Genomic DNA, 25,130 nt, shown 5'->3' with positions numbered 1-25,130 from the left:
ATGAAACGACATATCCTGGGTGATTTCAAATGAATGTACATCTTCTCTATTCATTACTGGGCCAATGCAGGAAGCTTTCATTTGAGCTGTGCACCAACATCTATGAACTTCTGCTGCATCAACCCCTTGGTTAGGAATAAAGCACCTGCTTGAGCAATCTCACCTTTCAGCAGTCTGTATATTCAGAAAAGTGAAGGGCATTTTAATGTTTACTTACTGTTAAGTAACCTTCAGTCTTAGGTACAAAGATGATCCCTAGAAAAGGTTAGAAAGAAAGAGAATGTTGATATTTCATCACAGTACTTCACAATACTGCAAAGATCATTTCTGTAGATGCTGCTACGAGAGTTTCAACACATACCAAGACATTTTTTGATTTAATATTGTACAATGTACTTTATCCTTGTGCGCAGAAGACCTAAGAAACAGTTTCATAGGTTTAACAAGCCATCAGTAACATTACATTTTATTAAAATATTCTCTCCTCAGGGTGTGCAGCACCATATTTTATGGATATATGCTTACTGTTGTGAGGAATATGAGGGTGAGAGGGAGAATGAAGGCACATGGGGGAATGAGGAGGCTCGAGAGGGAGGGAGACTGGGTAGAGAAAGGAAGGAGGCTTTTCCCCCGGGGGATTGGAGAAAAGGAAAAGACTACAATTCCCAGCAGCCCCTGAGTAGGTCCCATGGTAGAAATAGGGACTTTAATCCCCAACAGCCCCCAGAGGAGGTCAGGAGAAGGGAGTTGGAAAAACCTGTCCCAGAGAGCCAGGATGAGGGAAGGAGTTCTGAACCTGCCCAATCAAGCAAATGGAGAGCAGCTGAGCAATGGGTGTGGGGAGGAACCTATGGACTGGCAAGGGGAAGACAAGTGGGGGGAACTAGAGCAAGAGGAGCCGATGGAGACTGCTGCTTTGATTAAACTGAAAGGAAAGGAGGTGAAACAGGAGAGGGCTACTCGGGAGGAGAGCCTAGTAGAAGAAGGGAAAAGGTGGCTATCCCATGAGGGGAGCTGCGAGATCAGGTTTACCACGGAAGGGTCATGCGGGTGGTGGTCAGGGTATAATGCTGGCCTGGTTGGGGAGGGACCCTTGCCACTCTCCCTAGGTTGATTTCTTTTGAAAGGGAGAGAGGAGGAGTGGTGGTTTTGGGCATAACTGCTATACATGAACTGCTAGGAGTTTGAACCCTTTCTGAACTGCTGTGTTTGGGGAATTGTTTTGTCTAACTGCTGACACGAACTGCTGGGGAGGGTTTGAACCCTTTCTGGAGCTACTGTGTTTGGAGAATTACTTTGCATACCTGCTATACATGAACTGCTGGGAGTTTGTCATTTTTGAGCTACTTTGTTTGAAGAATTGCTTTGCATAACTTCTTATTTGAACTGCTGAGATTTTGGAACCTTTTTTTTTTAATTTTTTTAAATTTTGTTTTGTTTTGAATACTACGCTGTTGAACTGCTATGCTTCTTGAGAAATGCTGTGGTGGGAACTACCTTTGGAGGAGCAGTTTACACAAAGGGATTACAATAAAGTATAATGATCTGACCTTGCAGATTGCCGTGTGCTCTTTAGCAGTGGATTACAGCACACAGCTCAGCTAAAGGGCCGAGGGACTCAAGAGTCTCCTGGTGGTGGAGACCTTACACTGTGCAATGGAAACAGATAAGGGAACTTAATTTATCTTTTAACAAGGTAGAGGTGCATCTGTGCCCTGGTACAGTGGATAGTGGGGCCCTTTTACTAAGTCGCAGTATGCTCTACGCTTGTGCAGCACACGCCCAAATGAGACTAGTGCCAGGCCATTGTGCCTTCCTGGCGGTAATTTCAGATTTGGTGCGCGCCCATAACACGTGACTGAATTATTTATTTATTTCCTCTGGCAGTAACCGGCGCATGCCGACCAGTCACTGCATGTGTAGCGCATGAGCCTCTACTGCTAGATCAATGGGTGGCATTAAGGGCGCAGGCCAGTTTTGGGCGCACACTGGTTTCATTTTTACTGCAGGCCCTTTCCCGTCCCATTAAAAAAAAAAAAGCCATGTTTTGTAGATGCGGTAAAAACTGGCCCGGAGCGCGTCTAATACACGCACCTATACTACCATAGGCCACTTTTTACTGCTGCTTAGTAAAAGGACCCCAGTGTGACTAGAATGAAAATTGCAGAGTCATAGCCTAGAACAGGGGTTCTTAACCCTGTCCTCGGGTCACATCTAGTTTGTATGGTTTCCAGGATATCCGCAAATAATATGCATGAATGAAATATGCACGCTCTACTTCATTGTGGGTTATCCTGAATAACCTGCTGGCTGGGTGTGTCCTGAGAACCCCTGGCCTTACAGAGAGTGAGAATAGGCCAAAGGTATGATTTGATTTGATATACCACTTAAGTCAATAAAGTGTCAAAGCGGTTTACAATAACATTTTGAACAAAATATAATTAAAGATAACAAATATGGTACAATCACTAAATAAGAACTAAATGTAAATTAATAACATAAATACAAACAATGCTGATAACAAAGGTAAAACACAACACAGAAAATTAAAACAGTTCTAATGAAACAGAGATTTAAAAAAAAGAGAAATTAAGGCTCAGAAAACCAAAACTAGTTTAATTAAACAAGTCTTCAAGATTTTATGAAGATTCTATTTCTAGTAGAAGTTAACCTGACAGGAAACAAAGAGGGAAGTTATAACAAAGTTGTGACGCAAGAAGAGAGACTCCTTAATTGCAGAGAGATTAACGTTTTGAAGTATGGACAATTTATTTCCCATAGAACTAGCTTATGAAGATAATTGTAAATAATTTTTGTCCACTTCTTTAAACTTAAGGACTGAGTCTGAGGAAAATTGACAAAGCTGAGGGATTACATCCCTAAGTAAAGTCTCAGTTCTAGATATCACAGACCAAATGTCCTTTAAAGTTACTTTTTTTTTATCAGAAATAGGAGATACGTATGGCTGTCAGATGGAAAAGGTACCTCCTTAGGAATCAGCAATGGGGTCTGGGAAGCATGTCCATCATCAGGAGTTTGCTTCTCAAGAGTTCCAGAATGAACCAGTAAACTTGGCTGAGGTGGAAGCGTTCTTGCAGGAGGACTCAGGGAGGCCCCTTTCAAGGATGGACTTCCCAATACACCCTTGGGTTCAGGATTACTCATCAGCTGCCTGTCCACTGCATTTCTTTCTAAGATAGGGTCTATTATTATCAGAGAGGGTCTGTCTGTATTCTGCATGCTAAGCATATGGTTGCTGTGCAGGGATCTATAGTAGCCCCACTTGTTGTAGTTTCTCAACAGTAATTGTATTGGTGTTCTAGGGTCTAGTGTAATACTTATACATAAGAACATAAGAGTAGCCATACTGGGTCAGACCAATGATCCATCTAGCCTAGTACAAGTACCTGGCAGAAACCCAATTAGCAGCAACATTCCATGCTACCAATCCCGGAGCAAGCAGTTGCATCCCCATTGTCTGTCTCAATAACAGACTATAGGTTTTTCCTCCAGGAATTTGTCCAAACCTTTTTTAAACTCAGATATGCTAACCGCTGTTACTACATCCTCTGGCAAAGAGTTCCAGAGCTTAACTATTCGTTGAGTGAAAAAATATTTACTCCTATTTGTTGTAAAGGTATTTCCATGTAACTTCCTTGAGTGTCCCCTAGTCTTTGTACTTTTGGAACGAGTGAAAAATTGATTTACTTCTACTCATTCTACACCACTCAGGATTTTGTAGACCTCAATCATATCTCATCTCATCCGTCTCTTTTCCAAGCTGAAGAACCCTAATCTCTTTTAGCCTTTCCTCATACGAGAGAAGTTCCATCCCCTTTTTCATTTTGGTTGCTCTTCTTTGAACCTTTTCTAATTCCGCTATATCTTTTTTGAGATAAGGCGATCAGAGCTGAACGTAATACTCAAGGTGCGGTCGCACCATGGAACAATACAAAGGCATTATAGTATTTTTGGTCTTATTCACCATCCCTTTCCTAATAATTCCTAGCATCCTGTTTGCTTTCTTGGCAGCTGCCGCACACTGAGCAGAAGATTTCGGAGTATTATCTACAACACCTAGATCTTTTTCTTGAGTGCTGACCCCCATGGTGGACCCTAGCATCAGATAACTATGATTCGGATTATTCTTTCCAACGTGCATCACCTTGCACTTGTCCACACTAAATTTCATCTGCCATTTGGATGCCCAGCCATCCAATTTCCTAAGGTCTTCCTGCAATATTTCACAGTCCGCACATGTTTTAACAAACTTGAATAGTTTTGTTTCATCTGTAAATTTAATCGTAAGACATCCTAAGATGGGGAAAGTGACTGATAGGGAAGCTAAATTGAAGGAAGAGTCGAGAGGAGATGGCAGTAAGAATAGGGGAAACAGTTATTTGTAGTTCTCCTCCATCCCAGTATTCATCAGTGCCAATAAGGTATTCTTGAAATGGCTGTGGGTTGAGGTATTACAGGGGTGAAGCTAGGAGGCAGGTCTGGGGGTGGAGTTAGGCAGGACTGGGGCATGTTCTAAAATATCCCTCTCGTTCTATTGTATGTTCATTGAAAATCAATAAAGATTCGGGAAAAAAAATCTCCCTCTCAAAAATTGGACCCCCTTGGCAGTTCTGTGTCTAGTAGCCATGCTGAGAACAGTGAGATACCCTTTATTTTTTAAAATGATTTAGTAAGTTTCAAATTAATCAATTATAGCAATACAATAATCAGAAATAACATCCACCAACAGAAATATCATGAAAAAGAAAATTGCAATTAATAATACTAGAAAAAAAAAGAAACTGTTGGAAAGTCCCGTTAGACCACAATAAAGAGGACAGACAAGAAAAACAGAAAAATGTCAAAGGTAGTCAAAAGCCCATAAACATAAACAAGAGAAAACAGCAGAACAAAAAAGAATCCATAATGCTAATCATTACACTCAGAAGCAAAAAAAAAACAAAAAAAACGCAAGCAGGCAATGTATCAGAAAGGAGCAGCTTCAAATGAACTGGCTATCCCAAAATATAGCTGTTCCCCTGATATTTAAGTAAACACTTAGAAGGAAAACAATGAAAAAAACTGAGCTTCAGCTTAGAGGGCTTGAAGCCACAAGGCCAGTAAACAAACCAAGAAACATCTGGAAAAATAGAGGCGTTACAGCCTAAACATTCACAACACAAAGCAAATGTCATCACAAGTGTAGATGGAAGATTATCAGAAACTAAGGATGTCTGGAACAACTGAGAAGCATCGAGACCAGGGCTTTTTTGAGGGGGGTACTTGAGGGTACTGAGTACTGGCACCTTTTCCACTGCCTGCTAAACTTGACCCATGGTTCTCATATTTTAATGAAAGAGCTCAGGTTCTACATTCAAATTCTGCCTTGTCATAGATTGTATGACTGGTTGCAGGGGCATATTGTAGGGTGGGTCCATCAATGATCACTCCACCCCTGAAGGGTGGCCTGGCATTTGAGTACCAGCACCTTTTTTGCTAGACAAAATGCACTGATCGAGACCATCCAGCCCTTCACTTTCTTTACTTAGCCATACCTGTGGTAAGGATGAACAAGGTACAGAGAAGTAGCTGCTTCATGCTTGGAGGGACTCCTGAGTGATACTTTCCATCTGGTGCCAGGGTTCTAGAGTTCATAATCCCTGAAACATTCCAAACATTTGTACAGATTATTTTATGTCACAAGTGCACAGTATTCTGCAGCAGGTTCAGCCACATTGCTAAGCTTGCTTGCACCTCAGAGACCTCTACAGCTGAAGCTAGACTGAATTTTTAATGTCACTTGTCCAGCCTAAACTCACACTTCTTATGGGCCGATGCTCAGAACTCCAGCACTATAGCGAACAGTGTCCAGGAATAGCACAGGAACCATGCAGAAATATAGGTCCCCGATGCTCAACACTAATTGCATGCAAATAACATGCACAATGTAAGACCAAAAGTAAGGGGGAGGAACGTGCATAAGTAAGCGTGTCTCTTGTGCGCATGTGGCAGGCAAACCCGGAAGTGAAGCATACATTGGTGCTGTTCCTCTGCACCTTTAAATATAGGCCTTTCAAATTTATTTTTCACTGAAGGCTTATAATTTAAGTGCAGAAAATAGGCGCCAACGTGTGCTTTAATTTTCGGCTTTGCTTGGACTCACACACATGTGTTTCGCACTCCCAGGGCTTAGAGGCTTCCTTCTACTTCTAAATTCAATACACCCTAATGCCAGATCCGAGCTGGTTTGCAGCTGTAAGGGTGGCTTTGTTTTGTGCGTTCTCCGAGCATTGGGAAGGGAATAGGAAATTACCTTGTTAACACCCTATATTGAACTAATATTTCAGCTCATCTTTGGCTGCTGATTTGGTTTTGGCCGAAAGCTTTCGGACAGTTAGTGGCAGTTTTGATTGGCCTCTGTGTCCAGCATTCCCCCTGCAGTAACTGCACAGATTCCTGATGGCATGTTAATGTGAAGCACAATTAGAATGGATTCACCTAATGCCACTTCTGGTGGTATTAAGTATACCAGTGTTAAGTGCACATTTGACAGTGTATATATTTACTGTCCACTAACTGCAATATGAAGTCCATACCCAATTTTCACCCATGCTCTGTCCAGTCACCTCTTCTTCCCATGTAACCAGTCAGATTTAGATTTATTATTTACAACCTGCCCTTACTCAGGGTGGCGAACAAAAGAAACATACATAAAAATTACATACATAACAAAAAAAACAATTTCAAAAACATTATCAACCAGCACCAAATCCAGGCAAAGCAGTCCATAATCAAAAGAAGCAACAATGGCAACTGTCCAATATAGTCCATACTCCCTAGGCTTAGAAATAGGACAGACTTATATGCGTTCCCGTTTCTGCAATAAGCCTGGCCACTTACTCACTGATTCTATATACAGTAGCGTGCCTAAAGATTGGTGCTGAAATCAGTGCAGATTCTATAACTGTGCATAATTTAACAAGCTCAACAAGCTAATGGGCGCTGATAAAATGGTGAAAAATGGTGAAAAAAAGACTGAAAGGAGCAGCTCGCAGAGTAAAAAACTTGCATCAGGCGTGGATGCTGTTTAAAAACACCATCCTGGAGGTTCAGGACAAATATATTCCACGTATTAGAAAAAAGGGAAAAAAGACTAAACGTCAGCCGGCGTGGCTAAACAGTAAGATAAAGGAAATCATTAGAGCCAAAAAACAATCCTTCAGAAAGTGGAGAAGAGAACCAACTGAAAGTAACAGGATAGATCATAAGGAATGCCAAGCCAAATGCAAAGCGGAGATAAGGAGGGCAAAAAAGGACTTTGAGAAGAAATTAGCGTTGGAAGCAAAAATACATAGTAAAAATTTTTTTAGATACATTAAAAGCAGGAAACCGGCCAAAGAGTCGGTTGGGCCGCTGGACGAAAATGGTGTTAAAGGGGCGATCAAGGAGGACAAAGCCGTAGCGGAGAAATTAAATGAATTCTTTGCTTCGGTCTTCACCGAGGAGGATTTGGGGGGGACACCGGTGCCGGAAAGAATATTTGAAGCGGGGGAGTCGGAGAAACTAAACAAATTCTCTGTAACCTTGGAGGATGTAATGGGTCAGTTCAGCAAGCTGAAGAGTAGTAAATCACCGGGACCTGATGGTATTCATCCCAGAGTATTAATAGAACTAAAAAATGAACTTGCGGAGCTACTGTTAGAAATATGCAATCTGTCCCTAAAATCGAGTGTAATACCGGAAGACTGGAGGGTAGCCAATGTTACTCCGATTTTTAAGAAGGGTTCCAGAGGAGATCCGGGAAATTATAGACCGGTGAGTCTGACGTTGGTGCCGGGCAAGATGGTGGAGGCTATTATTAAGAATAAAATTGCAGAGCATATACAAAAACATGGACTGATGAGACAAAGTCAGCACGGATTTAGTGAAGGGAAGTCTTGCCTCACCAATCTAATGCATTTTTTTTGAGGGGGTAAGCAAACATGTGGACAATGGGGAGCCGGTTGATATTGCATATCTGGATTTTCAGAAGGCGTTTGACAAAGTGCCGCACGAAAGACTCCTGAAGAAATTGCAGAGTCATGGAATCGGAGGTAGGGTACTATTATGGATTAAGAACTGGTTGAAAGATAGGAAGCAGAGAGTAGGATTGCGTGGCCAGTATTCTCAGTGGAGGAGGGTAGTTAGTGGGGTCCCGCAGGGGTCTGTGCTGGGTCCGTTGCTTTTTAATGTATTTATAAATGACCTAGAGATGGGAATAACTAGTGAGGTAATTAAATTCGCCGATGACACAAAATTATTCAGGGTCGTCAAGTCGCAGGAGGAATGTGAACGATTACAGGAGGACCTTGCGAGACTGGGAGAATGGGCGTGCAAGTGGCAGATGAAGTTCAATGTTGACAAGTGCAAAGTGATGCATGTGGGTAAGAGGAACCCGAATTATAGCTACGTCTTGCAAGGTTCCACGTTAGGAGTTACGGATCAAGAAAGGGATCTGGGTGTCGTCGTCGATGATACGCTGAAACCTTCTGCTCAGTGTGCTGCTGCGGCTAGGAAAGCGAATAGAATGTTGGGTGTTATTAGGAAGGGTATGGAGTCCAGGTGTGCGGATGTTATAATGCCGTTGTATCGCTCCATGGTGCGACCGCACCTGGAGTATTGTGTTCAGTACTGGTCTCCGTATCTCAAAAAAGATATAGTAGAATTGGAAAAGGTACAGCGAAGGGCGACGAAAATGATAGTGGGGATGGGACGACTTTCCTATGAAGAGAGGCTGAGAAGGCTAGGGCTTTTCAGCTTGGAGAAGAGACGGCTGAGGGGAGATATGATAGAAGTGTATAAAATAATGAGTGGAATGGATCGGGTGGATGTGAAGCGACTGTTCACGCTATCCAAAAATACTAGGACTAGAGGGCATGAGTTGAAGCTACAGTGTGGTAAATTTAAAACGAATCGGAGAAACTTTTCTTCACCCAACGTGTAATTAGACTCTGGAATTCGTTGCCGGAGAACGTGGTACGGGCGGTTAGCTTGACGGAGTTTAAAAAGGGGTTAGATAGATTCCTAAAGGACAAGTCCATAGACCGCTATTAAATGGACTTGGAAAAATTCCGCATTTTTAGGTATAACTTGTCTGGAATGTTTTTACGTTTAGGGAGCGTGCCAGGTGCCCTTGACCTGGATTGGCCACTGTCGGTGACAGGATGCTGGGCTAGATGGACCTTTGGTCTTTCCCAGTATGGCACTACTTATGTACTTATGTACTTATAACAGCACTTAACAAGCAATAATGAGAACTAATTGGCACTGATTACAATTTAGGCGCATGACTCACTAAGTTTATTCTGTAACAATGTGTGCCGAACTTCTAACACGTGCAGGCAAAACGGGGCATGGTTATGGGCGGGAAAATGGGCATTCCAAAATGTACGCGTCTAGTAAAAAATATGGCCCAGTGCGCCTAAATCAATGTGCTGGGATTTACGCCACATTTTCATTTCATAGGCACCGATTATAGAATACGCTTTGTCAGCTCTGATTTCAGTGCTGATGTTTTAGGCGCCATATATAGAATCTCCCCCTTAAGGGCTGACTATCAGCACTTAAGTGGCCAAATTCTGACTCTGCACCCAGAACACCCCCAACATAGCCGGCTTTTGAGTTTGGTGTTAACTTCGATATTCATTGGCTCTCAGCCGGTTAAGTGCTGCTGAATATTAGTGGCTAGCCCTGGTCAGCAGCTGGCTAAATTGCTTTGACTATCAGTCCCACTAAGCCTTTGAGCTAAGTAAGATGTTGGGATCTGTAAATATTTAATAGTCAATTCTTGTTCTGTATATTTTACTTATCAGCAATTACTTAGTGTAAATACACATAAATAGGAGGCATTAAGTTGTTGAGAAAGCTAGATCTGGCAGATACTAAACCAGCTGGGTTTTATCCATTAGAGCCTAGGCTAAAATTGAAAGCAGTTTGGTGGGTGGATAAGTCACTTATCTAATTGGATAAGGCCACCAGAAAAGCAGGGAATGAGGTGGGTAGCAGAGATGCAAAGTTGCCCAGTTCCAGGAAGGAGATTTTAGCACAGTCCTGGATTTCTGACCACCCAATCCTGATGCACTATGGGAGTTGCAGTACTGATTGCAGTGGGCAGGATCAGGCACCACACATCCCACACTGTTTTGGGATGTAATTTAAAACTAAGACTGGCCAAAAAGTCTGCAGTCTGGAACTGGGTAATTTGGCATCTTTGGGGTAGGAGAGAAGCAGGATGGAACGTGCTCAGTTCCAGGTACAACTTAGATTGCAAGCCCATTTGGGCAGGGAAATAACTTGTGTCCCTGACTGTAACTTGCATTGGGTTCAGATTTAGGAAATCATGTAGTAAAGCAAAAAAACCCAAATCGTATTGCCATTAGGAAAACTCCATAGTAGAAGGGAGGGATGTGATATTTCATCACATTCCTCTCTGTCCTCTAGATGGTGCTACAACACCAGCATGCTGCAGGACACAGCCCCATTTATTCATATACCAGTAGCAGGGGAATAAAAGCAACAGCACCCTTTAAAACAAACAATCAAGGCTCAGCCAACAGTTGAATAAATCCTGAAGAAACCCTCTTTTCATTTTGATGTGTGTTTAGAGGAGAAATAATTGTTCAGCTCCTCTTCAGTCACTGCGGTTCTGCTCCTTTGTCACAAACCCATGAAGCCATCCAGGGTCGCCGAGAGGGGGGGCAGGGGGGGACAAAATTCCCCGGACCCAGGCCTCTAAGGGGGGCCTGGCGCCACAGTCCCACCGGGACAGTCTGCCACCGGGCTGGGCCTCCTGCATTGAAATCACAGCGCCTCTCACCTCCGTGTGAAAGCGCTGCAGGCAGCATATCGCCTCCCTTTGGGCCTCCTTCCCTCCCTGTGTCCCACCCTCGTCTGAAGTAATTTCCGTGAGGGCGGGACACAAGGAGGGAAGGAGGGCCGAAGGATGGCGATCTGCTGCCCTGCTGCCTGAAGTGCTTTCACACGGAGGTGAGAGACGCTGTGATTTCAATGCAGAGGGCCCGGCTCGGTGGCGGACAGAGGGGATGGAGGGGGTGAGCGGCGGCCTTGTCCTGTGCTCGGCCCAGTCTCTTGGCAGCCCTGAAGCCATCACACAAAGCACAAACAAGGGAAGAGAGGGCGCTGGGAGGCAGAGTTTCAAAAACAGGGGGCAGAGCTACAACACAGATGCACCATGCTTATCCAAAAAGAAATAAAAATGATTTTTCTAATGAAGTACTGGCCAGAGCACGGGATGATGTTTGTCCTTTCTCATCTGTTTAAATATTCACAATATTCCAACTGACTGCTTCTTTTCTTGCTAATTAACGTGAATATTAAGAAATCATGAACAGAAAAAAAAACTCGTCAAATTTTACTTCACACAAGAGTCCTTTTACTAAGCTGGGGTAGAAGTGGGCCTGCGCTAGCGTTAGTGCGAGTTTTTCATGTGTGCTGAGGCCCCTTTTTACCACAGTGGGTAAAAAGGCTGTCTTTTTTCTGGAAAAGAAACAGCCATGTAGTAAGCGAACCACGTGGCCATTTCGGAGGGAGCACTACCACCACCCATTGAGATGGCAGGTAAGGGCTCCCATGCTAACCTGGTGGTAACTGCTGCCCGATTACTACCAGGTAAGCACCGGCGCTACAAAAATAGATAACTTTTGTAGCGCCAGAAATGGCGTGCACTGGGGGATGGGGGGTGGGAACTACCACAAGGCTCCTGCGGTAGCCCGGAGGTAGTTCCGGATTGGCGCAAGGCGAGCTTGTTGCCATGCACCAGCGCTTTAGTAAAAGGCAGTGGCGTAGCCAGACTTGACATTTTGGGCGGGCCCAGAGCTAATATGAGTGGGCAATTTTGCACTTGCTGGAGGATTTCTAAGCAGTCTGCCCAATAGCTGACCTGCATTAGCAGAAACCACATACATACTTAATGGAGAAACCGATATTTTTAAATATAGTTACATTATCCCATATCTTAAAATTGACCGACATAAGTCTACCACAATGGCAAACCTCTCAACACACATGACAGGATCTTGCAATATAATTACATAGGAAAAATGTACTTCAAATTCTGGTAGCACCTCAATAATAGCAATAGAAAATCCGTTCACTGCCAGGTACTTTGTGAAGTAACACTAAATTCTGCAAAGAAGCTTAGAGCCTAGGTTTCAAACAACATCAATTCTGAACATGAATACCAATAACAGTAATTGTATAAAGGCAGCAGTAAATATACATAACAGCAATGTACATCCCAATGGAAAAGTCAGACAGGTCAGACTCGTACATCCCCACAGAAACCACATGCCAGCAGAATCTCTCACTTTATTCACATGCAGAAAACATACCAACTCCTATCAATTACAGAATAGAGGACCAAAAATTAGAAATTGTCCTGTAGCCTGGCATCAGCCATTCCCTGCCCTTCAGCCCGGCATCAGCTTTTCCCTTCCCTACCCCTCATCCATCACCATAGCCCAACATCAGCCCTTCCCTTCTCTACCTTACTCTCCCTCCCATCTATCCCCATAGTCTGGTATCAGGTCTTCCCTTCCCCACCATCCATCCCATATCTAGGTATCAGCCCTACCCTACTCCCCACCCCTTCCTGTAGCCTAGTGTCAGCCCTATCCTACCCCCTCCAATCCCCCCCTCCCATGGTCTGGCATCTCCTAACCCCACCATGAAGCAGACCAGCATTAAATATAAGACTTTTTGTTTAATGTCCTGGGCACTGCAGAGCCCACCGCCACCCAGAAATCTGCCTACATTAAATTTAAAACTTTTTTTTTATTTTAACCCGAGCACTGCACCCAAAACCCCACCAAGGCACCAACATGACAAACACAGCAGGGCAGAGGGGAGGAACCGCGACACTGACGGCAGCCGGTACATGTTCCCTTCCCATGCAGTACTGCGGTGCGGTGCCATCATGCACACAGGGGGGAGGAACAAGTCAAAGCAGCAAAGCAGAGTTCAAAGACTCCGGAGTGAAACCAGACACGGAGTGAATAGTGGGTGGCACCAGTGTGCAGCGCTACAATGGCCTACGACTTCAGGATCAGGAAAAACATTTAGACAGGGAAGAGGAGGATTGAAGAGCTGCCTACCGCCTTGGTGGGCCTGAGCTGAGAGCCCACCCGTAGCTATGCCCCTGAGCTTCGCGACGCGACCTGCAAGCCCGAAAGGTAGGTAGGTGGGCTGGAGCCTGGACCGGAGATCAGCTGATCGGGTGCCGTGCCTTCTCTGCTGTCTACGCAAGTCGCGATTTACAGTCTCAGACAGTTGAAAACGTGAAAAGGGCCGGGGCTGCTGCAGTGTGTGTGGTGCGCTTGGGTGGGCGGGCCTGAGACGAAATTGGATGGGCCTGGGCCCACCCAGGCCCACCCGTAGCTACGCCCCTGGTAAAAGGGCCCCAGAGGGCAGCTTTCAAAGACACAACTCTATAAATAAGTACCTCCTTTTAGGTGCCCCAATGCCACACCAGTGGCGTAGCTACGTGGGGCCACGGGGGCCTGGGCCCCCATAGATTTGGCCTGGACCCCCTGCCAACAACCCTCTCGACCCCACCCTCCCCCGCTGCTGCCGTCACCGTCGGCTACCTTTACTGGCGAGGGACTCCAACCCCTGCCAGCCGAGGTCCTCTTCTTCCAGCGCAAGGCTTCTTTCTGTTTCTGTGAGTCTGACGTCCTGCATGTACAACGTGCAGGACGTCAGACTCACAGAAACAGAATGAAGCCTTGCAGATCAGCCAGTGGCCGCGTTGATGGCTAATCCGCAAGGCTTCGTTCTGTTTCTGTGAGTCAGAAACAGAACGAAGCCTTGCGCTGGAAGAAGAGGACCTCGGCTGGCGGGGGTTGGGGTCCCCCGCCAGCAAAGGTAGGCAACGGCGGCGGGAGGGGGGTTGAGAGGGTCGTCAGCAGGGGGGGGGGTCAAAGTTGGTGGTGATGGCGGCGGCGAGGGGTCAAAAATGGCGGGGGGGGGGGGCTAAAATGTGCCCCCTCACCTCGGGCTCTGGACCCCTCTCCCGCCGAAGCCTGGCTACGCCCTGGTTGAGAGCCTGTTCTATAATGATATCTGGGCATCTAGATCTCGTTACAGAATACTAGCGTGACCTGATATCAACATGCCTAACATTATGTACTTGCAGCGGCTACACCAGCCATAGAGCTGATGTAACTGATCCTATAAATGTGGCAAGAGCAAACTTAACTATCGGCATTCTGCAAGCTGCACACCTAAGAGGCAGCGCCTTCCACGCTCCACCCAGGTGGACAACCACTTCCATTTATGTGCTCTCTTCCCTAATTCTATAAAAGTCATCATAAATTGTGTGCACAAATTTAGTCATGGCCCCAATTTGTGCATGTAAATGTAATAGAATGAGCCAATTAGTACCAATAATTGACTTTTTAACAAGCACACAATTATTGACACTAATTAGATTTAATTGGGACTTAAGCACATAAATGTATTTTAGTTTAATAAAATTTAATATACCGCCTTTAACGAGGCCAAAGCTACAATGCAATAAGACACAGATGGGCCGATGATCAAATCCCTGCACTATTCAGGATAGCGCTCTCAAAATACTGCTGTTCCACCGCCATAGAAGCGCAGAATAGTAGTGCGGTCAGGATCAGAGTTAATATATGCAGATATAAGCAGTGCTGTAGTAGCGCTAACCCCCTCTAAAACAGCGTGATAAAATATGCTAAGCAGCCGGGGTGCATGCGCCCTAATCTGATGAGCTAAAAAGAAGCCAGGAACAACGCTCATGTGCATAGGTGGGGCACGCCATCGTGTGTGTCCTTCCGTAGGACAGCTCGTCGGTGTGTCATAAAGTGCGCCCTGCCGTAAAGCGTGACAAAACATGCTGTCTGAAAATACCGTAAAAAGATAGCTTGTCCTGTTGTTCTATAGCTGGCCTTAGTCTGTTTGCATTGGCTTTCTACCTCGTTTGACTGTGCTTGTAGCACCTTTCCTGGCTTTTTTTGTTGCATCACAGACCAGTTTGAGGTAAGTGACTAGACCAGGGACGTAGCTACGTGGGGCCACGGGGGCCTGGGCTCCCGTAGATTTGGCCCTGGACCCCCCTGCCAATGACCCTCTCGACCCCCCCTCCCGCCACGAACCTGCTGCCGCCTACCTTTGCTAGTGGGGGACCCCAACCCCCGCCAGCCAAGGTCCTCTTCTTCCTTCGTTCTGTTTCTGAGTCTGACGTCCTGTGCGTACAATGTGCAGGACGTCAGACTTCACAGAAACAGAACAAAGCCCTGCAGATTGCAAGGCCTTGTTCTGTTTCTGTGAGTCTGACGTCCTGCATGTAAAACGTGCAGGACGTCAGACTCAGAAACGGCACGAAGAAAGAAGACCTCGGCTGGTGGGGGTTGGGGTTCCCCGCCAGCAAAGGTAGGCGGCGGCGGGGGAGGGTTGGCGGCAGGAGGGGGGTCGAGAAGGTCGTCGGCAGGGGGAGGTCGAAGTTGGTGGTGGTGGCAGCGGCACCGGGGGGGGCTAAAATGTGCCCCCTCACCACAGGCTCTGGACCCCCCTCCCGCCGAAGTCTGGCTATGCCCCTGGACTAGACATGTGTATTTCAGTATCCCCATTATTTGTGTGGGGGGCTTAAAAGTAATGCTTTTTTGTTTTCTATTTTTTCAGGTGCCTGTCCTTGCTCCAATTGACGGTCCCCTTGCCTTCACATATATAACTTTTTTTTTTAGCTCTGATGGGACCTGCTCGACAATAACACCAGCCAGGACCGGGCATTATTTTGTGGTGTTGTTTTCTGTCTAACGCCATTCAACACCTCTGTTCATTGCGGCACTAGTTTTTGATCATCTAGGAGGAATAGGAAATGGCTTTATTTACATGAGATGGACTACATTTACATGCCATCTGTGCAAGTGCCTGGCGCACTCTTTGTTTACTGCGGTAACCCCACTGATCATCCCATGTTGGTGAGTGCGAGCGCAAAAATGGCGCTAATGGCCTTTAGCGCTCACGTTGACTTTTGATCATTGGCCCAAGAGAAAATAGATCAGAAAAAAATAGCAAGCAAGAAAAAAAAGCTGCAGAGACACCAGCGCCACTGCCCAAAGGACAACGCTACCCGGAGCATTACATAGAGCAACCCAACAATAACAGCAAGCTAGGGAGGATCAATCAGAATAAGCAATGGAGAATAAATGGGTCTTCAGAGCAGCTATCTTGAAACGTGAATAAGATTGTTCAGATCTAAGTGAAAAAGGAAGAGAGGGACTGAGGAAGAAGAAAACTGAATGATGAGTTAGTCGTAGTTTAGTGTGTGCCAGATTGAGAACAACAAGCCATTCACTAACGGAGGAGCGCAATGGAACATATGGAACTATTAGAGCTGCTACTTTTGGTTTTAGCACACGGCCCTTTACCGCCCTACTAAGAAAAGCCTTTTTTTGTCCAGCCATGGTAAAAAAAAAAAAAAGGCTCAGTACGTACCAAATTCATGCATCCAGACTACTGCAGGCCACTTTTTACCGCAACTTAGTAAAAGGGCCCCTAAAAGTGTAATGTTATTATAGGGTGCCTAGCTTACTAGGGGTCCTTTTACTAAGGTGTGCTAAGGGATTTACCACATGCTAAAGAATTAGGGCCCTGTTTACTAAGCTGCGTTATAGACACGTTAGCATTTTTAATGCATGTTAACCATGTATGCGTGTTAACAGTGTACGTGCCTACAGTATCCCTATAGGCACCTACACGGTTAGTGCAAGCGCTAATTGTAGGCATGATAAAAATGCTAACACGCCTTAGTAAATAAGGCCCTTAGTGTGCACCAAGTGCCATGCAGCCCATAGGTATACAATGAGCTGTGCAGCGTTTATCACACATTAATTCTATAAAATAATGAGTGAAGTGGAAAGGGTAGACGTGAAGCGTCTGTTTACTCTTTCCAAAAATACTACTACTACTACTACTACTACTATTTAGTATTTCTATAGCGCTACAAGGCGTACACAGCGCTGCACAAACATAGAAGAAAGACAGTCCCTGCTCAAAGAGCTTACAATCTAATAGACAACAAATAAAGTAAGCAAATCAAATCAATTAATGTGTACAGGAAGGAGGAGAGGAGGGTAGGTGGAGGCGAGTGGTTACAAGTGGTTACGAGTCAAAAGCAATGTTAAAGAGGTGGGCTTTCAGTCTAGATTTAAAGTTGGCCAAGGATGGGGCAAGACGTAGGGGCTCAGGACTAGGGGGCATTTGATGAAGCTACAAAGTAGTAAATTTAAAACGAATCAGAGAAAATTTTTCTTCGCTCGTTTAATTAAACTGTGAAATTCGTTGCCAGAGAATGTGGTAAAGGCAGTTAGCTTAGCAGGGTTTTAAAAAGGTTTGGACGGCTTCCTAAAGGAAAAGTCCATAGACCATTATTAAAATGGACTTGGGGAAAATCCACTGCTTTTTTTCTGGGATAAGCAGCATAAAACATTTTGTACTTTTTTAGGATCTTGCCAAGTATTTGTGACCTGGATTGGCCACTGTTGGAAACAGGATGCTGGGATTGATGGACCTTTGGTCTGTCCCAGTATGGCAATACTTATGTACTTATGTTCTTACAGTGCTATAAGTGCCGAGCAGCCCATTGTATACCTATGGGCTGCATGTCAATTGGCGCGCACTAATTCATTAGTGTGTGCTAAATCCCTTAACGCACCATTGTAAAAGGACCCCTAGGTCAGAAAGGCATCTATTTTTAGCCTATGTGTCTTTTTGTTCAATACAAATCCTGTAGAAACAGTGCCTAGATTGTGGGACTGGATGGCATACATCCAAGGCTTACTCAAAGAACTCAAGCATGAAATTGCTGATCTGCTGTTAGTGATTTGTAACCTGTCATTAAAATCGTCTGTAGTACCTGAAGATTGGAGGGTGGCCAACGTAACGCCGATTGTTAAAAAGGGTTCCAGAGGTGATCCGGGAAATTACAGACTGGTAAGCCTAATGTCAGTGCCGGGTAAAATAGTGGAAACTATTATAAAGAATAAAATTACAGAACGCATAGACAAACATGGTTTAATGGGCCAGAGTCAGCATGGGTTCTGCCGAGGGAAGTCTTGCCTCACAAATTTGCTTCATTTCTTTGAAGGCGTGAATAAACATGGATAAAAGTGAGCCGGTCGATGTAGTGTATCTAGATTTTCAGTAGAGAGATGTGGTAGCCGTGTTAGTCCATCTTCAAGTTCTTCAGCTTTTCAGAAAGCTTGATAAAATTCCTCATGAGAGACTCCTGAGAAAATTAAAAAGTCATGGAATAGGTGTGGATTAGGAATTGGTTATTGGACAGAAGACAGAGGGTAGGGTTAAATGGTTACTTGTCTCATTGGAGGAGGGTGCATACAAGAATGCTACAGGGATCTTTACTGGGACTGGTGCTTTTTAACATGTTTATAAATGATCGGAACAATGAGTGAGGTTATTACATTTGCAGATGACACAAAACAATTCAAGGTTGTTAAAACACATACAGTACAAACTGGGAAAAATTGCAGGATATTTTTCCCAAGGTTGTTAAAATACATACAAACTGGGCATCCAAATGGCAGATGAAATTCAATGTGGACAAATGCTCAGTTGATAACACTCTCATCCTCCCCGTCTCATCCGCCCGCAACCTCGGAGTCATCTTCGACTCCTCCCTCTCCTTCTCGGCGCACATCCAGCAGACAGCCAAGACCTGTCAATTCTTCCTCTTTAACATCAACAAAATTCGCCTCTTCCTCTCTGAGCACACCACCCGAACTCTCATCTACGCTCTCATTACCTCTCGCCTTGACTACTGCAACCTACTCCTCACTGGCCTCCCACTTAACCACCTATCCCCCCTTCAATCCATTCAGAACTCTGCTGCACGTCATATATACCGCCAAAACCGATATACTCATATCACCCCTCTCCTCAAGTCACTTCACTGGCTTCCGATCAGATACCGCATTCAGTTCAAGTTTCTCCTTCTTACCTACAAATGCACTCGGTCTGCAGCCCCTCACTACCTCTCTACCCTCATCTCCCCTTACGTTCCCACCCGAAACTTCCGCTCTCAGGACAAATCCCTCCTCTCAGTACCCTTCTCCACCACCGCCAATTCCAGACTCCGCCCATTCTGCCTCACCTCACCCTATGCCTGGAATAGACTTCCTGAGCCCTTGCGCCAAGCCCCCTCCCTACCCATCTTCAAAGCCTTACTCAAAGCCCACCTCTTCAATGTTGCTTACGACACCTAACCTCTATACCTTTCAAGAAACCTAGACTGCCCCAATTTATTGACCCCTACTTAACTAACTGTACATTTGTCCTTTAGATTGTAAGCTCATTGAGCAGGGACTGTCTTTCTATGTTAAATTGTACAGCGCTGCGTAACCCTAGTAGCGCTTTAGAAATGTTAAATAGTAGTAGTAGTAGTAAATGCAAAGTGATGCACATTGGAAAGGATAATCTGAATCATAGTTACCTGATGCTAGGGTCCACCTTGGGGTTCAGTACCCAAGAAAAAGATCTAGGTGTTGTTGTAGATAATACGCTGAAATCGTCTGCCCAGTGCGCAGTGGTGGCCAAAAATCAAACAGGATGCTAGGAATTATTAGGAAAGGAAAGGTGAATAAGACCAAAAATACCATAATGCCTCTGTATCGCTCCATGGTGCGGAATTAGAAAAGGTTCAAAGAAGAGCGACCAAAATGATAAAGGGGATGCAACTCCTTTTGTATGAGGAAAGGCTAAAGAGGTTAGGGCTCTTCAGCTTGGAAAAGTGGTGACTGATGGAAGATATGATTGAGGTCTACACCCCGAAGAGGTCACTAGACCACCAGGGCAGTAGATAGTAAGTAAGGGGAGGGGAGGGGAGGTGACCCGGGGTAGGGGAGAGGAATATGTGACCCAGGGGGAGGGGAATATGTGACAGGAGGTGGGGCGAGGATGTGAAAGGGGCGGGACATGTGTCCTCTTTTTGAGAGGACAAAATATGGTAACCCTAGCGAGGGAGGCAATGACCTTCAGGTGGACTGGCACAGGATTGTTTCTGCAAGTCTTGGGCTGGAGGAAGGGTTGTAGCTTGTCACAGAGGTGCTGTATGGTGGCCCTGTTGAAGCGAAACCTAGTCAGGCATTCCTGGTCAGTGAGATCCAGGAAGCAGGTGAGGGTCCTGAAGGTTTTCTGATAGGGATATTTCCTCTGGGGCCTCCCCTCCAAACTCTTATCCACCTCCAGTAAGGTGTGAGCCACCAAAGCATTCAGCACATCCATGATTGTCGTACAGGTGTCCCACTACCACAGATGCAACCCATTGACCCCAGAAACACCACTGTGCACACCTCCACTCACTGTACCTTGCGAGACCCAGCACCAGCACCCACACCCGCACACAACTGTGAGACACACACCAGCTGCCCAAAACACTCACTCTCCCACCACCAACACACAGTCCAAACACACATTGCTGCAGCACCAAGCACTCACTCTTCCACCACCAAACAGTCGTCACACACACAGCCACAGCACAGAGCACAGTGAAAAACTAGGTATGGACAAACAGAGGACAATGAGAGACAGAGGACAAGCAAGGGAGGTATATTGGTAGGTGTGGGGGTTTGGGGACAGTGAGGATTTGGTGAGGGAAGGGGGTGAGATACAGAGGAAGGGATGGGTGTGGTGGGGGGGGGGGGACTAGCAGGTGTAGGCAAGGAGTTGTGGAGGTGAGACACAGAGGAGGCAAGGCAGGAAATGTGAAAGTCAAAAGGTTCAGATTGGGGCAAACACACAAAGGTAACAAAGCACTCAACAACTCTCCACTGTTTCTCACCAATGACCACTTCTACCTCTTCACTCTCCAAAATCAACAGGTTTGGCCTTACCCTAGACGCTTTTAAAGCAGGTCTAATTCCAGGCATTTTTCTTTCCGCCCCCAGGAAGTCATTTTGCTATCCATTATCGGCAATACATGCTCCCATACCACCCATGTGGAAATGCCCCCTCTGGGAACCTCTTCTTTTTGGCAGATAGCGAACTTGGGTGTTTTTTGTTTGTTTGTTTGATTATAACGCTTTAGACGTTTTTCATTGAGTAATGTTTATCTGCCTGTTATGCCATTTTTTGGACGTTTTTCTGTTTCAAAAATGAGCCTCTTGATATTCTTGCATCAGTTCTCGAAGATATTCAGAGTTTGCCATCACAAAAAATTGTTAGAACAAAACACAATGATTCCAACTTTGAGGATGCCTTTTCTGTAATTGGACAGCATGGCAATGATAACGAAGATGAAGATGCAAGTGATGAATTAGACAGCACTACTAATTCGGGTGATAATGATGGTGATAAAATATTCATTGCTTTAAGGAAGTCAAGTGTTTCAGACAGAGATTCCCTTGATCAATACTTGCAGAATCCAGTCAGAAGATATCAGTAATATTGCAGCCTAGTCTGATTTAAAGGAACATTTTATCAGACTGAACACTCCACTTCCTGCTACTGCAGTTGTTGAAAACCTTTTTAGCTGTGCTGGATTAATGACTCACAAGCACACTCATATGAGTGACAGTCATTGTCAAAATTTAAGAGCCTCTCTACTAAGGCGCATGGGCACCTATGCGCGGTCAATTTGGAACTACCGCCCGGCTACCGCGAACCCCAGGCGGTAATGGGAATTGAACTCAGTTCCTCAGGACCAAAGTCCACCACCCTAATAACTAGGCCACTCCTCCGCTCCACTTATTGATTAAATTACTTATCTTATCTTTTTCAGTATCAGACTAGGGGGTTCAGCTGCCCGACATGCATGTTTCGCTCTGCCACGAGCTGTATCAAGGGCATTCCCCTATAGTCTCTCCTAGCGCCACCTCTACTATGTTTTAAGGGGTTTACTCCTTTTCCAAGAACAGAGCAGGCCATTTTTCAGTGCATCTTAGTAAAAGGACCCCTTAGTTTTACTAAAAGCAAAGTGGATTGAATTATAGAGCAATAAAGTTGTTGGGATAAAAACATTAATAATAGTTGCAATCATTGTAGTTGTGGTACTTTTACTTTTTACTCAAAAATTATATTAGGCAATAACCTTTTTACTTAAGTACATTTTTTAATGGTTTCCTCACTGTACTTTTTACTTAAGTATTAGAATATGCATTTATTTTTACTTTTACTTCAGTACTTTGAGCTAGTACTTTAAAGAATACTGCCCATTTATAAACTTTACCGCAGTATTTTGTATTAATTGCATTCGATTAATTTCTGTCACACGAATACCCTTAAATAAGGAGTTACAATAGTCCAAATGTGTGAGGACTAATGAATGAACTAAAGTTTTCAATGCTTTTCCTATTAATAGTGATTTTACAGAACGAATAAGTTTGTAGAAGCATTTCCTGACAAATCAGCTTTTTACATTGTGAATGACACCAGCACTTCTAAAATCAGCCTACTTTAGCTGTTAGATTTCTGATGTTACATGATCACTGCTGCTGGGGAAGGATCAGTGGGGGGGGGGGGGGGGGGGGAGTGCAGGAGGATGTCTCTTAAAAGCAGTGGGATTTTTTGGAATTCAAATGTAACCCATTTTGCCTGGTTATGGGGTACATTCAGGATAGGTAAACACCCCATGCACCCTAGATTCTTTATGAATTCTGAGGGGTGGGGGAGGGGGAGGGGATAGCAGGAAGCACAGGCACTAACATTTCAAAATCATTCGAGGTGCCAAACACAATACAAATTGCCCCTCCCTGGACACAATAAAGTCTTGCTCAATACTGGTGGTGCTCATCACCCACTGCACCCACAAAGTTGGCTCCTATGGGAAGAAGAAGTAGGGGGAGGGGGAGAGAACATCCTTCAGGGTCCTAGGCTGTTGAGGTTGTCAGGCACAAGCAAATCCCTTACTGGTAACTTGTTGCAAATGGAAAATTCCACATACAATGCACTCGATGCTAATACAATCCTTGTGCAAACAAGAAACAGAATACACAGTCCAGAAACCGAATAACCACTGTAATGCTTCTAGCCCTGAAAATTCACAATAAGTAGAACATATATACACATTACACTATTAAGCATTCTTAGGGGATACAGGAAACAGGACCTTCCCTGGTTTCTCCCCTTTTTAATACCTGAGGTCCTGCATGCAGACCAGTTCTTGAGGCAGCAACTCCTTCTATCCACAAATGGTGAGCTGCTGTTAAACCTGGACCCAAAAGAACACAGCAGAATTTCTCCTTGCGGGGAAGTCTTCCCTATCGGTCCCAACAGCAAAACTCCTCAGATCACACACTGAGATACTTCTATAAGGAGACCCAGGATTATGGAGTCAACCTTTCTTCACTAATGTTCCCTCTTATCCTTTCCAGGTCTACAGATACTGTTCAATTATCAAAGACTCCCACTCCTGGGTCCCTGAGAGCTCCTCCTTCAAGTCTCAGCACATTCCCAGGAGAGGAAGGAAAAAGAATTTGAATGAAAGGGGCTCATGAGTTTTATATACGAACATACGAGTAGCCATACTGAGTCATAGCAGTGGTCCATGTGCTCTATTTGATATCATCACTACGTCAAGAAGGGGACACATTCATGGTACCCCCTACACACATTTAAAAAAATGTTTGTGTAATGAGGTATTGTCAAAGATGCTTTATTGTTTTATTGCACTTTAAATATATGTGTGTGTGTGTGTGTGTGTGGGGGGGGGGGGGTAGGGATAATAACGTGGTAACATAGTAGATGATGACAGTTAAAGACCTGCATGGTCCATCCGATCTGCAATATAACATATCCTATATAATAAAACTCACCCTTAACGTTCTGAGGACACTGACGTCACTGTCAGGTCCTCCGGGCATTTCCTTCCGGTTCGAAGCCTTCGTGGTGGTGAAGCCACCGAAAACAATGTGTTGAGGCCCTGCCCTCGCGTCTAACGTGATGACGTCGAGGGCGGAGCAATGACAGCAGATTGAAAGTGGCGTGCAAGGTCAGCAACAATGGTGGACGAACGCCGACGGAGTGAGTACGGAAGGGGGGGGAGGTCCGGAAGGAAACCGTGCTAGCGCCCGTTTCATTGCCGCAAGAAACGGGCATGTTTTACTAGTATATATATATACTTGATCTTGATCTGTCCTTGCTATTTTCAGGGCACAGACTGTAGAAGTCCACCCGATACTGGCCTTGTTTCCCAACTACTGGAATTTCTGGATATTTTGTAGATTGATACTAGTTGACCAGAGAAGCAATTATTACATGTAAATGGTGATGATAATAATAATCATTATTATTATTATTACAGGACTGCAGGAAATATGGGAACATTTGGATAGATGTCTATAAGATTGGAACCCTGGAGAAATATCTGTGGTTTCAAGCATTTGGTATAATTGAAACCATAGATATTTTACTTGCATAGACGCTGCTCTTATTTTTTTTTTGGTAGGGAAGGCATAGTCTCTATTAAATGGGTTTCCTTGACATTCTATTATCAAATTTGGGGGGGTGTCCTAGTCCTTCCTCTCTCCTATTACTCTTCTCCATGATCTATCCTTGTATGCCTTCTCTCTCTTCTAACTTCTTCTCCCATCTGCAGGCCTCCCTTTCTTACCTTCTACAGCGGACCAGTGGCGTTCCTAGGGGCGCTGACACCCGGGGCGGATCGCCGATGCACCCCGCCCCCCGGGTGCAGCCCCCCCCCCCCCCCCGGAACAGTGCGACCCCCCCGGAACAGCGCGACCCCCCCGGCGAAAGAACCCCCGGGTGCACGCTGCTGGGGGAGGGGGGTGCCGCGCGCCTGTCGGTTCTTCGTTTCCATGCTCCCTTTGCCCCGGAACAGGAAGTAACCTGTTCCGGGGCAGAGGGAGCATGAAAACGAAGAGCCGACAGGCGCGTGGCACCCCCCCCCAGCGGCGTGCACCCGGGGCAGACCGCCCCCACCGCCCCCCCCCCTTGGTACACCACTGCAGCGGACATTGCTACAGTGCTACAGGCTGGAAAAAACTGCCCGGACCCTTGACAGTCCCCTGAAAAAGAGGACATGTCTGGGGACATCCGGACATATGGTAACCCTAGTGACAATCATGATTATAAAA

At 45.2% G+C, this 25,130-nt stretch overlaps 1 protein-coding gene across 2 annotated transcripts in view; it reads right to left on the bottom strand.

Annotated features, from left to right (window-relative positions):
* SPINK2 (serine peptidase inhibitor, Kazal type 2) overlaps positions 1 to 23,449 on the bottom strand; it is a 35,972-nt gene extending 12,523 nt beyond the window's left edge. Inside the window, exons 1-3 of one of the 2 annotated variants that reach the window (XM_030192472.1) lie at positions 23,172 to 23,449; positions 5,556 to 5,660; positions 218 to 255 (exon numbers count right to left, since the gene is read on the bottom strand). In XM_030192472.1, the coding sequence (XP_030048332.1) occupies positions 218 to 255; positions 5,556 to 5,655 (138 nt within the window). In that variant the 5' untranslated portion in view covers positions 5,656 to 5,660; positions 23,172 to 23,449. Of the gene's footprint in view, positions 1 to 217; positions 256 to 5,555; positions 5,661 to 19,531; positions 19,575 to 23,171 lie in introns of those variants that run through there. The other variant, XM_030192473.1, reaches the window with a different exon arrangement.
* Positions 23,450 to 25,130: the final 1,681 nt, after the last annotated feature.

The sequence above is a fragment of the Microcaecilia unicolor genome, chromosome 2, assembly GCF_901765095.1.
Source record: "Microcaecilia unicolor chromosome 2, aMicUni1.1, whole genome shotgun sequence".
Taxonomy (NCBI): domain Eukaryota; kingdom Metazoa; phylum Chordata; class Amphibia; order Gymnophiona; family Siphonopidae; genus Microcaecilia; species Microcaecilia unicolor.
This window is presented reverse-complemented; position numbering and strand designations above follow the sequence as displayed.